The 13,639-nt window shown below is 38.6% G+C and overlaps 1 protein-coding gene across 2 annotated transcripts in view; it reads right to left on the reverse strand.

Moving 5' to 3' along the window:
* Positions 1-6,231: 6,231 nt before the first annotated feature.
* The window catches only part of ifnlr1 (interferon lambda receptor 1), a 9,176-nt gene continuing 1,768 nt past the window's right edge, over positions 6,232-13,639 (reverse strand). The window contains exons 3-7 of one of the 2 annotated variants that reach the window (XM_035671695.1): positions 11,613-11,785; positions 11,329-11,513; positions 10,666-10,807; positions 9,396-9,526; positions 6,232-8,912 (exon numbers count right to left, since the gene is read on the reverse strand). In XM_035671695.1, the coding sequence (XP_035527588.1) occupies positions 7,953-8,912; positions 9,396-9,526; positions 10,666-10,807; positions 11,329-11,513; positions 11,613-11,785 (1,591 nt within the window). In that variant the 3' untranslated portion in view covers positions 6,232-7,952. Of the gene's footprint in view, positions 8,916-9,395; positions 9,527-10,665; positions 10,808-11,328; positions 11,514-11,612; positions 11,786-13,639 lie in introns of both variants that reach the window. The other variant, XM_035671694.1, reaches the window with a different exon arrangement.

The following is a 13,639-nucleotide window of genomic DNA, read 5'->3' on the forward strand; positions in this document are numbered from 1 at the left end:
GGGCTTAAAAACCAGTGCAGCTTCTGTCTATTTAGCGCCTGATTTATTTAGATCACTTATGCAAATCACTTTGGTCGCACTTTCGCAGAGCACCTGAAGCACAAAATATGTAATGAGTTTGTACGTGTACCAGGTGAAACATGTATGGCAGGCCAACAAGGAATAAATATTTGCAGCGCTCTCAGAACGACTTATCGTGTTTTATTAATCATTAATGCTTATTCACTATTTATGCTCGCTCTGTGCTTTTACTTGCATAAATTATGAATAAGAGCCAGAGTCAGTGTGACTGTGTGGCAAACATTTATCCCCCTGTTGGATGTTCTTGCATTTTATCTGAACCTCACAGATGCAGAGGATATCATACCCTTAATGTATGGGTCGCTGTGGAGAGAATAGACTGTGATATCCCAGTTGTATTTGATTCCACATTCAGGTCACTTTGCAGGAAACAAGTGAAAGATGTGCAGGACGCTGGAACAACTGCCCACATCTGAAATATTTTATTTATGAACTTAAAAAGTCAACCGTAAAAGAACTGTAGCCTCTGAGGTGATTGCATTGTATTCAGATTGCCATGTCTTCGTTTAATGCAGTGTTTGCAGCCAGAATTGTCAGTTCTGTGAGTGCAAGTTGTGATATAAAGTCTGAAATCTCATAGCACAGAAAATACACACACACCCTATTTGGAATAACAACTTGGAGGAAAATGTTCATGGTTTTGCAGCTCATGTTTACAGTAAATCTGGCATCACATGAGCCAGAGGCCGGGATATGGGGCTAGATCAGACATTTTAATTTTGTAGGCATGGCAAGGCTTTCTTTGAGGTGGGGTGGTTCTTCATATTTTGACCAGTGATAATATGATAGTATAATTTTTTGATATATAATAATGAAAATGACTTAATGAATCTGCCATAGCTATTATCCTTAGACATTTGAGTTACAGGTTTTATTATTTTGACATCTTCCACCTGTCGTGCCTTTGAACCATGTAGCCTAGCAGCCCTGGAGGTCTTATATTGTGAAGTCCAGACATGCTGCCTTTTGCCACTGTAGTATATACTGTAGTATATATATATACAACATGTGAAAATACAATTTTGGCTTAGTAAAAAAAAAAAGAAAGTGAGTTATCTATCAACACAATATTGGCATGCTCAGACTTGACACTCTTCTTGTTGTTCAACAGCCACCTGTCACTTTGAAGACTGAAGTGATCATTGTTCCACAGGGTATTGTCTTGGTAGAAACTAAATATAATGAAAGTTTCTTTTCATCTTCTCACCTACCAGTGATTGGGCCCAGAATAGACCTTAATGGACACCAAAGTCTCCTGGATGATCCATCATTTCCTGGCCAGCCTTGACAGCTGTTTTCGTGCCTTTTTCTAATCAAGGACCCATTAAGAGCTCATTAGAATGCGAGAGAGGAAAGGGAGGGGGCGAAATGATTGCATCCAATTACATGCAGACTTCAATTCATCAAGTGATTTGGTCTGGGAGAGAGGTTGGTGTCCTTTCAATGTGGGATGGCAGGAAAAGGGCTGCTTGTTGTGATTCACTTAAGCCACATCAAAGTGGAAAAGTACAATGGAGTTTTTTTCTGTTGGATGCTTCTAAACTTTATATTGCCTGTCATCGGTGTTCAAAGAACCAAAGGAATATACCCTCCTTAGTGTATACAGCGTATACTGTATATATTAATCCTCATTTTATATGCTGTATCACTTCAGTGGCATGACAGAAACAAATAAATGATGGTAATTAAGCTTTTATTGCCCTGGTTCCACCTTCAGAATAGGCGCCTAGTGATTTAAATGTAGGCCTGCACGATATGAAGAAAATCTGCAATGTGCAATAACACTATTGCTATGACGATAAGACTTGCGATAAATATGTGAAAAATGTTTTAAATAAAACTAGATCTTGTCACTATAAAAACTCAATAACATCTCATTGTAAACAAATCTAAAATGCCAAAAGAAATAATACTCCTGACATCAATACTGAGTAAAGCTTAGAGTATCAGTCATTCCTCTTTCCTCTGTTCTCTTCTGACGTGATGCGCTTGTAGAGAGAGGATGGGGCCGGTTTGTCTCAGCCAGCAGCTCAGTGTAAAACAATATTTTATTTATTAAGATACGTGACAAGTCGTCAGTTGTCGAGTTTTCACTTCGTTGTAAGTACAGAGTCATAATGAACTCTCTGGTCTTTAACTCCAGGGCCCGTTTAATACCGGATTCCCGTCCCGACATAACATTTTTATTATTTCAGGCAGTCTTTTGCGATGTGTTCATTGCGCATGTAAAGCATGTAACTCTAGTCCCTAATGTGCTAACTGATGCCCCACCAGTTGGAGAAACCTTTGACCAATCAGATCTTAGTTCAGAGATTAAGAATGGGTACCTCATGTAGGGACACAGCAAGCTACCTTCTGGCTAATCTGCTGTACAGATTGTAAAGCACTTTGAGGGAAATGTGTGATTTTGGGTTATATAAATTGACTTGATTTGACGACCTAGATACATTCATTAATGAGACAAAAAATGGCTGAGATTGATGCAGCTGTACAAGCTGTTGTCAGTCCACACACAGAAATAACTCTTACATCTTACTCTTTAATCAATTTGGAGAACATGAATGTGGCAGTGTGGGTACGGTCTAGAATCAGCTGTGTGAAAACTGTGCACAAAAAGATAAGTACCGTCCCCAACTAGACAAAGCCATACTGGCCTGCATGGCAGCGTTGCAATTGTTATAAGCCACTGTTGACCTGCCAGTCTGTGTCCACACCGTTCATCTAAAAAACATGCTGAAGGTGATGCATCACATTAAAGGTGAGCCTTGAAGTTTTTTCGTGTTCCATATATTCCCTCAACTGTACCTGAACCAAATGTTTGTTCTTACTCCTATGCTAGTGACATTGCCTAATATTTTTGCAACACACTCCTAACTAGCAACTCATCCTAGCCCTCTCCTGTGGAAACATAGGACAGGCTGTTCTTTGGCAATCTTTCAGTAGTCACCCTTTTTACATTATCTCGTAAGAGTAAATGAGAAACGATCATAAAGTAACTTCATCAGTCTTCGAGATCAGAGTACAGGATCATTAGCAGTGAGGCAAGAATACATTTCAATAGACCCAGTTAACTATATGCATCTTATCAGTAAAGATAAATTTAGAAAAAAAAAGATGGCTACTGCCAAGATAGGGTAAATGTTGGTGGATAGTTTTATGACACCCAAACTTGACCTTGTTAAGTTTTCTCAGCATCTTCAAACATTTTCTGACAGGGTATAATTTCTTCAAAGGAGCTTTTTTGCTCTATCTCTCCATGTTGGAACTTCAATGTGGATAGTGAATATAATAAATTAGGCAATCATAACTACATATACCCCCCCCTCAAAAAAAAAACAAAAACAAAAGCTTTCTGAAAAGCTGTTTTAGACTTTAAACCTCAAAGGAGCCATTAAATGTTAATGTAAATCTCTACCAATACACTGTATCAAAAAAATCCAAGGGCATATACAATATATGATTTAAAGACACATTGGCTTTGTGCTTTTTTATGTTCTTAGGGGAGAATAAAATGCATATCTGGATTTTGACCAAGCCTTTAACTTTTCTGGCAGTGACTGAAATGAGCATTTCAAAGCTGGTTGCCTCCCATGTGCTCTCAGTCCTAGAAATGACTTAAGTAACCATCAATATATCCATTGATCCAATGCAGGCACACACCCTCTGCTGTGATTGAAATTCTATTTGTGCAGAAGAATTGGGTTGATCCGAAATACTATTCTCCCCTTCAAAGTTCGATCATGCCTGTGGCACTCAGGAGGGTTTGCCCTGCAATCTCCCATTCGATCTTCTCTGGACTTCAAGAGTTGAAAGAGGAGAAAGACAGCTTTCTGGCAGACAGAAAGAAAAGAACCTGTCAGTGTAAAGACTGTTTTTTTTTGTAGACACCTGTCTAAAGAAGAACCAGATGGGAAGATAGAGGGAAAAGAGCAGGTGAGAATGGGGACTACATGCCCTGTGCCAGGCCTTTCCAAACCCACCAGAAATCCCTCTCACCATTAAAACACCCTTTCCTTCTCCCCGCAGTGGATAATTGGCTGTGAGTTAGAATCCCCTTTGTTTCCCAGGTCCACTCATCTTTGTGGTTTCACGTCCTCTTTTATTCACCTGGAGGTAGTTGTCCCAAATTTCTTCTTGACTGGATCCAACCCAATTTCTGTCTCTCTACATCCCACTTACTCCCACTAACATGAGCCATATCACATATTCATCACAGTTTTTTCTGTGTTAGCTGCAACAGTGAACTTTGCTGGTGCGTTGCCAGTTCCAGCTCTCCGCTCGTGTTAAATCATCATTTACAATGCCTATTTTTTCCTCTGCACTTCTATCAGCACTGTTTTAACTACAAGCACAGAGCCCACTCATATGTCAAGGCCAGCATAGCTGACTCGATCTCAAATAGCAGAACAGAAGCATCATTTTCATTGACATGCTTGAGCTTTAAAATATTACGCACAGCATACCTGTACTGGTTTACACAGAACAACATTGGAACATTTAGTTGGAACCCCCAAACAACATCCACCTCTGCTGTAGCTGTTTTTAAATTTGAGCAAAAATATCTCTGCTGTGTCCCTGGTTCTGTAAAAGAGACCAAAGGAAGAAGCCCTCATAAGGTGGCTGTCTAAATCTTGCAGACCTGGCTTTATCTTCGACGTGGCAGCAGAATGTGTAGATTAAAAAGATAATTTGTTTTTTATCCAAGCATTAACCTGTGAAGGTTGAATCACCAGATATTATTAATTATTTGCGTTCATGCAGTGGTCTGGGTTATGTGCTCATGTTCTATGCATGTGCAATGGTCTTTGATAAAGTAATTTCTACGAGGCAACCTGGCTCTAAATCTTGAGATTTTGACATGTTTGACATTGATATTGAGATTGACATTTCTCATGATGTAGGTTTTTAGCATTTTGCTAAGGTAAGTGCACTGTAGGCTATGTCTACTCAGTCTGTGCAGTTTGTTGTCATGATTTAAGAAACTGTTCCATTTGTCACATTGAAGGATTTTTCTGTTTTTATGACTGATGCCCCTAAAATAGATAGATAGATTGTTGGTCTACTTTTTGCCTTGAGAACATACAATATAAAGATACTGTATGTAAACAATAGGGATGTCCAAGTTTTTTGGCCCCCATCCAGATCTGCGTTCCGATACAAGAATATTGGGTATCTGTTGATACCTCATGATACTGAATCAATCCAATACCTCCCTAAATCCTGACTAAATATGTATCTGTCACATCGAAAGAACAGCTGTTACTACGTTATGTGACACATCTTATTTTTAACAAGTTACTTGATCCGAATACTATTGGTTTTCGTGACAACTGATATAATGAGCGTTGGAGAAAGAAAAAACTGATCTTGGTTGGCTTTATTTTATCTGATACGATCAATCAAAATATGCCCACATTGGCCCTGACAAGGCTGTTTCCACTGTAATTGTGATTAAATTGAGGTATATCTGTTACTACTTCCCTGTTACCAGTATATGTGTCAGTCTTGTACTGTAAAATATTCCATTAGTGTATCTGGTAGCAGTTGCATAACAAAGTAAACAAAGGGTATTAAACCAGAGATCCACCCAAGGCTTATATTATTCCTTGGAAAATGTTCCCTGGATGCAGATAGCTACATTGCTTCCCTCTTTGTGTTGGACAGTTAAATGGGAGGATCAGTTCCCCATCCAGCTGCTCGGAAAGGAAAGGAAAAGAAAGGAAAGGTAAATCCCCTTTTGGGATATAAAAGCTGCTCTGTATTTTTACTATTATTCTTCCTTGAAAGATTCACAAAAAACAAGGCTTTTTTTGTCTTCTTTCCTTGATTAAAAACATACACTACCTAACAACAGCAGGCTGTTGGGGTTGAGTTGTACTTTGGATCCTTTGCGCAATCCACCTTAACTCTTTATTGTCTGAGACAGCCAATGTGTGCAGTATGTACCAAGGATCATTAACTTTTTAAATACAGTTGGTATAGTTAATAAAATGTTAAACAAGTTAAAGTTTATTGTTCTGGCATATTCTGTTCACCTCACCTGGAGAAAAAGTGACATGTATTATTCAAAAGACAAAGAGTTCAAAATACTTTTACAACCTTCTTCAACCACGCCAATGAATACACACAAAAGCGTCTTTAAGTTTTTTATTGCGGTAGTTACAAAATGTCAGCTTTAAAGAAATGGTACTTTAATAATATTTTTTCATAATTTCAGTAATATAACCCAAAAGTGACTATGTTGGTATCAAATACATGTTTAATATACTATCTTGGAATACAACTCAACCTTTCCAACATGAACTTTCCAACATAAATATTTAGTTTCACAATCTATAATTTAAGATAAAACAAAGTTGTTAATTTATATTACATTCATTTGGCAGGTACTACAATATAGTACAATACATCTGTATTGTGCTGTACAGTGTGTCCATATGTGACTCACATTGCACTGTTTCAACACACCAGACATCATTACTTTACAACTGTGTATGAAAGATTTCGCCCAGGCTATTAAATAACTAGCTGTTATCAGCGTGGCTTAGGTTGCACCATGACCCCACCTAATATATTTTTACACACTGTATTTTCTTCCCCAGGAAGAACAGCAAACAATGAGGAGAACAAAATGAGTTCATGAACTTTGTGAGTCAGAATAATATAAAACCTCACATTTCTTTTTATGCGCAGATGCAATCGCATTTCAGACAACACAGATGATGCTGAAATATCTTGGTGAGAGCAAAAAATAGGATTTTTTTCCCTTAAAGAAATAGAAGAAATTCAGTCATTTTTGTCCCATTTCAAGCAGCTCACTCACTATGTGACAGTAAACTGTGTCTAAGGTTTTGTTCAGCCACAAGGTTTTCATATCTAATCTTTAAGGCTGACTGTCCACATAGTAAATTAAAAATGACCAGATTGGGTCTGTGTATTTAGAGAGTGTAATAAGTTGTAATAACGTGTTGTCATAGTGATGGCACACAAATGCACTTGCTGACAGTCTGTGACTGTTTCGGTTGTTGTTTATTCTGCTTGTTTCGTAGAGAAAGCATGAAGACCCTTTATTTGTCCAGCTGCAGTATAACTGGACTTGGAAAAGTAATGTAAACTGTGTTTCAAACCACTTATACCTACCATATATATATATATATATATGTATAAATATTATATATGTGATCATGTTTTTTTTTTCATTTATATCAGATTTTAGCTAAACATAACTTTACACAATCCACAATGTAACACAATGTAAAAAATATTATTGTTGATGTGGAATATACTGAGATATACTGAAGTATTATGATTAACGGACAGTTTGAACTTTGTATATTAGTTGTTTGCTGCCTATGATACATTTGAATGGAGAGCTTAAGTCCAGAATAGATTATATCAGTTGTGAAAGACATTCCCCATGGGTTTAGCTTTCACATTTGATCCTATTTGAAATACATTCTGTTTGAAAAAATGTGGATATTTTCTTAAACAATAACTTGACAAAGTAAACAAGGACATTACAAATATATTTCTTCAAATGTACGAGTTGACATTACACAAATAGCTTTTTACAATTGTGGATTAATAAATAAAAACAGATTTACAAGCAAAGCATCGTATATCACATCTAGGAATTAAATGTGGTTATTAAAAAAGACTCAATTCAGGATAAATTTGGATGTTTAAGGTGAGTTTAAACACCTGTCTCTGCATCATCAGCCACATAGCAGACAGCAAAGCCATTCATCTACCTGGGTATTGTCACTTAAGCACCTCGCAGTGCCCCCATTAACTTCCTCCTCCCCCATTTTGCAATGAAACATCTTTAATATTGTTTGAGGACAGTTTTAGGTCTTAAAGATTAGAGAGAATTATTCTTGAATTTTAACCACCCAACTTCCCAGAAGTATTTCCCTTGAGCTCTCCTCTCCTCCTCTGTCATCATCTTCCTCCTTTTTGGGACCAGACCAGGTCCAAGGATAGTTTGTCCTTCTGTATTCACAACTGTCTTTGGATGCAGTGCCAAGAAGGATTTCAGGCATCCAGTTTTGTTTGTAACCTGATTCAAATATTGCATCACTAGATGGTATCTGACATCCCTTGTCGAAATCAGGAACAACTGGTTGGGTTGGGGAATAATGGGTGTTGCAGTATGGATGGGTTGGTGTGTTTAGAGTGCTATCATCACACCCAGAGTCTGACCACTCTGAGCCATCTAAGCTCTGCAAGGATGCTAACGATGGCCTTTCCCTCTTGGAGTCTATGCGGTCAGTCTGTGTGTCACCTGTGTCGTTCTCTAACTGAGAAGTGAGTAAAGGCAACATGAGTTGTCCGTTGGGATCACGCACTGTGCGCAACAGCAGTGGCCTGTCTGGATTGCTGTCACAATGGTCCACATCCTGTAATGGTTGTAATAAGGTCAGCTTTGGACTTATTGCACCTTCATCCCAGCTTTTCCCACTGGAAGACAATGGAAGGTTGCAGGTTTCTTTGTCTTTAGTGATAGCCTGCTGGAAATATTTCTGTACAACAGGGACATGGACAGCCACTACACTGTAGATTTCGGAGGACTGGGCGCTCGTGTCCTCAGCATTTGCGGTCAGACTGTGTGTGTCTGTGCCCACAGAGGAGCCAGTGCTGCCTTGCCAGGCTTGGCAGGGGATGTCCTGGGGAGAATAACCTCCAACCCCAACTGAGGGCGCATTTGGCTTCATTTGGATCTTTGCGTAAACTGTTTGGTGGTCATCTTGAGTGCAGAATACCGGTTTGGAAATGATGAGATTTCCATCTAGAGGCTGCAGTACTCCGAGTGAGGTGCTGGAAGTGGGTACCTGCTTTGAAGATAAGGGAGACAAACCCATCAAAGTCAAATAAGTGCTCATTTTCTGTAGATGAATCAATAGGTTGTCAGGCCATTACAATAATGGATATATATATTATATTTATAAAATGTGGGAATACACCACATGTTTGAAGTTAAAAAAACTAAATATGCTGGCTTTTTATAATATCTATCAAAACATCTGAAGATGAGGACACCACATTATTACAAAGGGCAAAGCCAAATGGAACCACACAAGACTTTTACTTTTGTCATCACTGAAAGGATTACGAGTCACTAAAACCCTCTTTCACTTTACTAAAGCAACCACAATGTTTCACTGTCTTTAATTACTTTAATTACTGTGTCACATAAGCACCCTGAACATGTGTACAGTAAATAATGTGTCAAAGGGCTTGACTTTCCAGTAAGGCAACATTTCCTTGTCGTAACCCAGACACACCAAAGGGCACTGCAGAAAGACTAGTCTTACCAATGGCTGTGGCATGCTCTTTTCCTTTCCACCCTTCACATAGTTGCATATACACAATGCTGACATTATGACTATGGCCACCAGAAGTGCACCACTTATCAGAATCCATGGCAAAAGCATCAGAGGATCACCTGAGGGAGAAGACAATTGGTGTCATAGACTGACATGGGAGAAGCTACACATTTGTAAAATCAGATACCATCAAGCGTTACAGAAATTCCCATTGTGACACACCTGCTTAGGCATGTCTGTGACGTAGGGCTGTTGAATACATTATATTTCTGGATGTACCAGTGTATATATATAACTACTGTTACTTCCCAGAAATATTGTTCAACAGGAAGTTATGTGAGCAGAAATCTACACAAGACCCTATAGAAGTGGATTTCCTCCCATCAGGAAGATAAGATAACAATGAGTGCAGTAGCAGTTAGAAATGCTTGTGCACTTGTATATGTGTATGTAAAAGTACAGTGTTGTGCAATTTTAGCAGTAGAGAATAAACAATAAGGCAAGCTAAAGTGAGAAGAACACCCTCTTTGCAATTAGACTGTGTAATCTAATCTCCCGTTTCATCAGTATGACAGTGAGAGGAGACCAAACATTTTTCATGGGAAAGCTCATCAATTCATTTTCACTATCATTCAACAGTTAACATGAGGATTTTAAGAGGCATGGATTCACAGTAAGAACAATGCTGCCAATACCAATATGTATCTAATATGACAGTAAAGCTAGATGCAGATGCAGACATGTAAAAAGGGAGTGATTTATAACAAACCAACCTGATTTATTACTAAACACTACATTGTTTCAAAGTGGCTGCAATCACTTGAGGAGATGGGTACAAACTACTTCAAGTAAAACGTAGAAAACGCAAAATTTTAAGTATCTTCATTTTTGCATTTCCTCCACAGCAGGTGGGTCCTTGAAAGATTCCCAGTAAGATGTTGGGTGTCATTACCTCAAGTGAAATAAAGTTTTTGTAAATATTGTAAAGGTAAATCTGCTCATTTCAGTCAAGTTGTTAGACATGCATATGAAGTTATTGATTAACTTTATCGATTCAAAATTGGGACCGGATTTTGAAATGAAGTGTATGAGAAAACACACATTTATTACCAAATAATTAATTTACACGTGGAATGTGTATTAAATATTGAGCATATCATACACTGTTAACGTATTTTTTAACATTCATGTGCTGATTAACATATTGTGCACTTCTGCTAAGTGCGAGAAGAAAAGTTGTATTCAGCATTGTCCTCACCTGGCAGTGTGGCACAGAAGGTGGCTTTCTCACTCTCTGAGCGACCCCAACGAGAAAAAGGCTTGTAGACCACGTAGCCACAGTACTCTGTTTGGCTGTTCTTCAAGTTGATAACGAACCGGCCAGTTGTGCTTTCATTGTGCTAGAGACACAGTTGGTAATATGGATGACAATAGATCGGTTTTAATCCATTGCAAAGAAAACTTTGGAACACCCAGAAACATTGCAGCTTAATAAGAACATAGAAATCTCTTTAAGACGACAAAAAAATCTGGAGGCAGGTGGATTACTAACTAACTTGACAGTTAAAAGGTCAAATCCTTGAATATTTTACCATTTAAATGAGCTCACATATGCAGATTAATGTTTTTTTAAATTATTGAATCAAACTGAATTATCTGTTTGTCAGCATCTGAAAACCAGAACTTATGTGCAGTTGTTTTTTGTGAATGAATATGAATATGGAAGCAGTACCTGGCTCCTATCGTGTGTGCGTTTTAGTGGTGATACAAACATGTCTTCTAGTCTTATACCTGACTACAAAAACCCAATCAGTTCATAGCTTTGATTTTACTTGTTCTGTTATGTCATATGTCATGGTTTGTATAATTCTATGACTGAATATTTATACAATCTATTGCATTATTTTAAATGGAGACTGACCTGTGCGGCCCACTTTGGTTGTGTGATTTTTAAGGTGTAAACAACGACGGTTGTTGAGGGCCCATGTTTGCTTTTGTTAATGATGTCCTCAATTGCTACTCCATTTGGCCCCACGGGTAGAGTGGCATCCACATGCAAGGATGAAACTGTTGCGTATGTAGACAAGATAGGTGGGCCAAGAATAGCTATGGAGACAAAGAAAGATGAATAAATAAGTGTTGCAACATAATACATTTGGATTGAAGGAAACAAAGAAATGCATGAATATGTGTGAAGATTCTTACTGTCTGCTAAAGGGTTAAATCTGATGGTTTTGCCATGAATGCTTCCATTAACGAACACCTGAGCATAGTAGTTAACGTCATGGGCTGATGGGGTTTCTGCAGTCAGGTCACAGGACAGAGCAGTAATGTTCTGACACTCCTTTTTTATCTGGAATGGCTGCTCCTTAGCATCACTGAAAAAAGTGCAATACAATGTGATCAAACTGTGACACTGGAAGCACATGAACAAGGCAGTGTATTATTGTTCACTGGTACTGTATGAAAACGAAAAATGAGCTGTGTTTAATTCCCTGAACATATTAACCATTTGATACAGTTGTCCATTCACTAGTTTGAGTCATGGACTTCTAAAAATAAATATTATTAAACAGAAACTTGAAATTCTGACAACGTACATTCAGGCACTGAGACAGTTTTGTGCAGTAGATGTATACGGCAAAATTACCACAAAAAGATCACCCTAACCCGTTCATCCATTCATCATTTGAACACACAGTGCCTTTTTTGAAGGAGACGAATGACAGCAGTTAGCTTTAACAAGGAACTCATATTGAGCGGGCATAGTTAAACCTTTCTTCCTTTGCAGCTGATTTGATGCTGGAAGTCACTCCAGCAATTTCAGGTGACACTGGCGGGGGGAAAAAATCAACAGGATAGGGGTTGCACTTGACATTTGTCTGGGAGACTGCGTCATGAGTAATTAGACGAGATGACATTTCCATTTGTAGAAACTGAGTGAAAAGAAATTCTTCTTGTATGCCATGAAAGTGGACTATGAGCATCCCCTCTCCTTTCAATGAGGAGAGCAGGGAGCAGTCCATGCTAATGACTGGGAACAGGCCCTACAGCCTTTCTTTAGTATTGCTTCTAAGCCGTTTGCAGTAGAATTGAATCCAAGCAACAGCGTGGTACACTTCAATAGCTGCATGGTAAGTTTTGAGCAAAACATTTATAGAGCCGCTAGCCATTTCTAGAAGAGAGAGGGACAAGAGGCTGCAAAGGGAAGCCAGGGAAGAAATTAGTTGCTACCACATTAAATGTAATTCCTAAATCCTAAAGGATAAGGCTGCCTATTTTCTCTGTTTTTCTCTGTCATTTTAAACATATCTCATTGAAAGAACAAAGCCAACAATGCACTAAGTAGGGAAAGTCAGTACTGAGAGATGTGGCTGTCAACCCCAAATCTACTTGTTCCTACTGAAGACGTAAATCTCAATCTAAGATCACAAACAGTTTGTAAATATATATTTTCTTCTTTTTTTTAAAGGCTCAGTAATTTCTTTAAACAGCTGAGCACCCACTTACACTGGCAGCAAGAGCCCATGTTCATCATATTCAAGGAACATGTTAAACGGTGCAACAATGTGGTTCATTTATGTTTCTTATAGTTTTATTATGATAATGGAGTAAGTTAGTACTTGTTAATAATTGTAGCTTTTTGTCTTTACATAGGATTTGTTGACAATAAAGAAACACTAACAGACCATGGATCACCAGACTTATCATTTTCCTTAAATAATAATATTTGTGAGCAGGAGATTTCATTATAACTTAGTGTTGATTTTTTTTATTGTAGTTACATCCAATGTGTCCGAATACAGTATTTCCCCCCCCCCCCCCCATAGATCAGCACAGACCATCTGGTGACCAGGGTTGTACTCAATGTACTAAATTCTGAAAGAAAGAAGAAGAAAGAAGACTAGTACTTTATTGATCCCCCTAGGGGGAAAATGTTTTTCTGTTTTCACTCCTTTTTTTTTTATATAACACACACAACAGGCTGAAATGCATGCACTTCATGCAGCATGTGGACATGCAAAGGGGCATAGATGGGAGTATCTGACACATTACCGCAGCGCCCATAGAGCAGGTTTGCGGGTTACAGGTTCAGCCTTGCTCAGGCACCCTCAAGCACGTGCACAGAGGTGAACTGGCCCACCTCCTCCAGCTCCCAGGTCCACCACTCCAATACGTTTCCAAGCCAAGGGGTCCCCTTAACACGACCCGAGCCTACTGCCCCATAGGGC

Source organism: Morone saxatilis, unplaced genomic scaffold, assembly GCF_004916995.1.
Source record: "Morone saxatilis isolate NCDOM2014 unplaced genomic scaffold, NCSU_SB_2.0 Contig24, whole genome shotgun sequence".
Taxonomy (NCBI): domain Eukaryota; kingdom Metazoa; phylum Chordata; class Actinopteri; family Moronidae; genus Morone; species Morone saxatilis.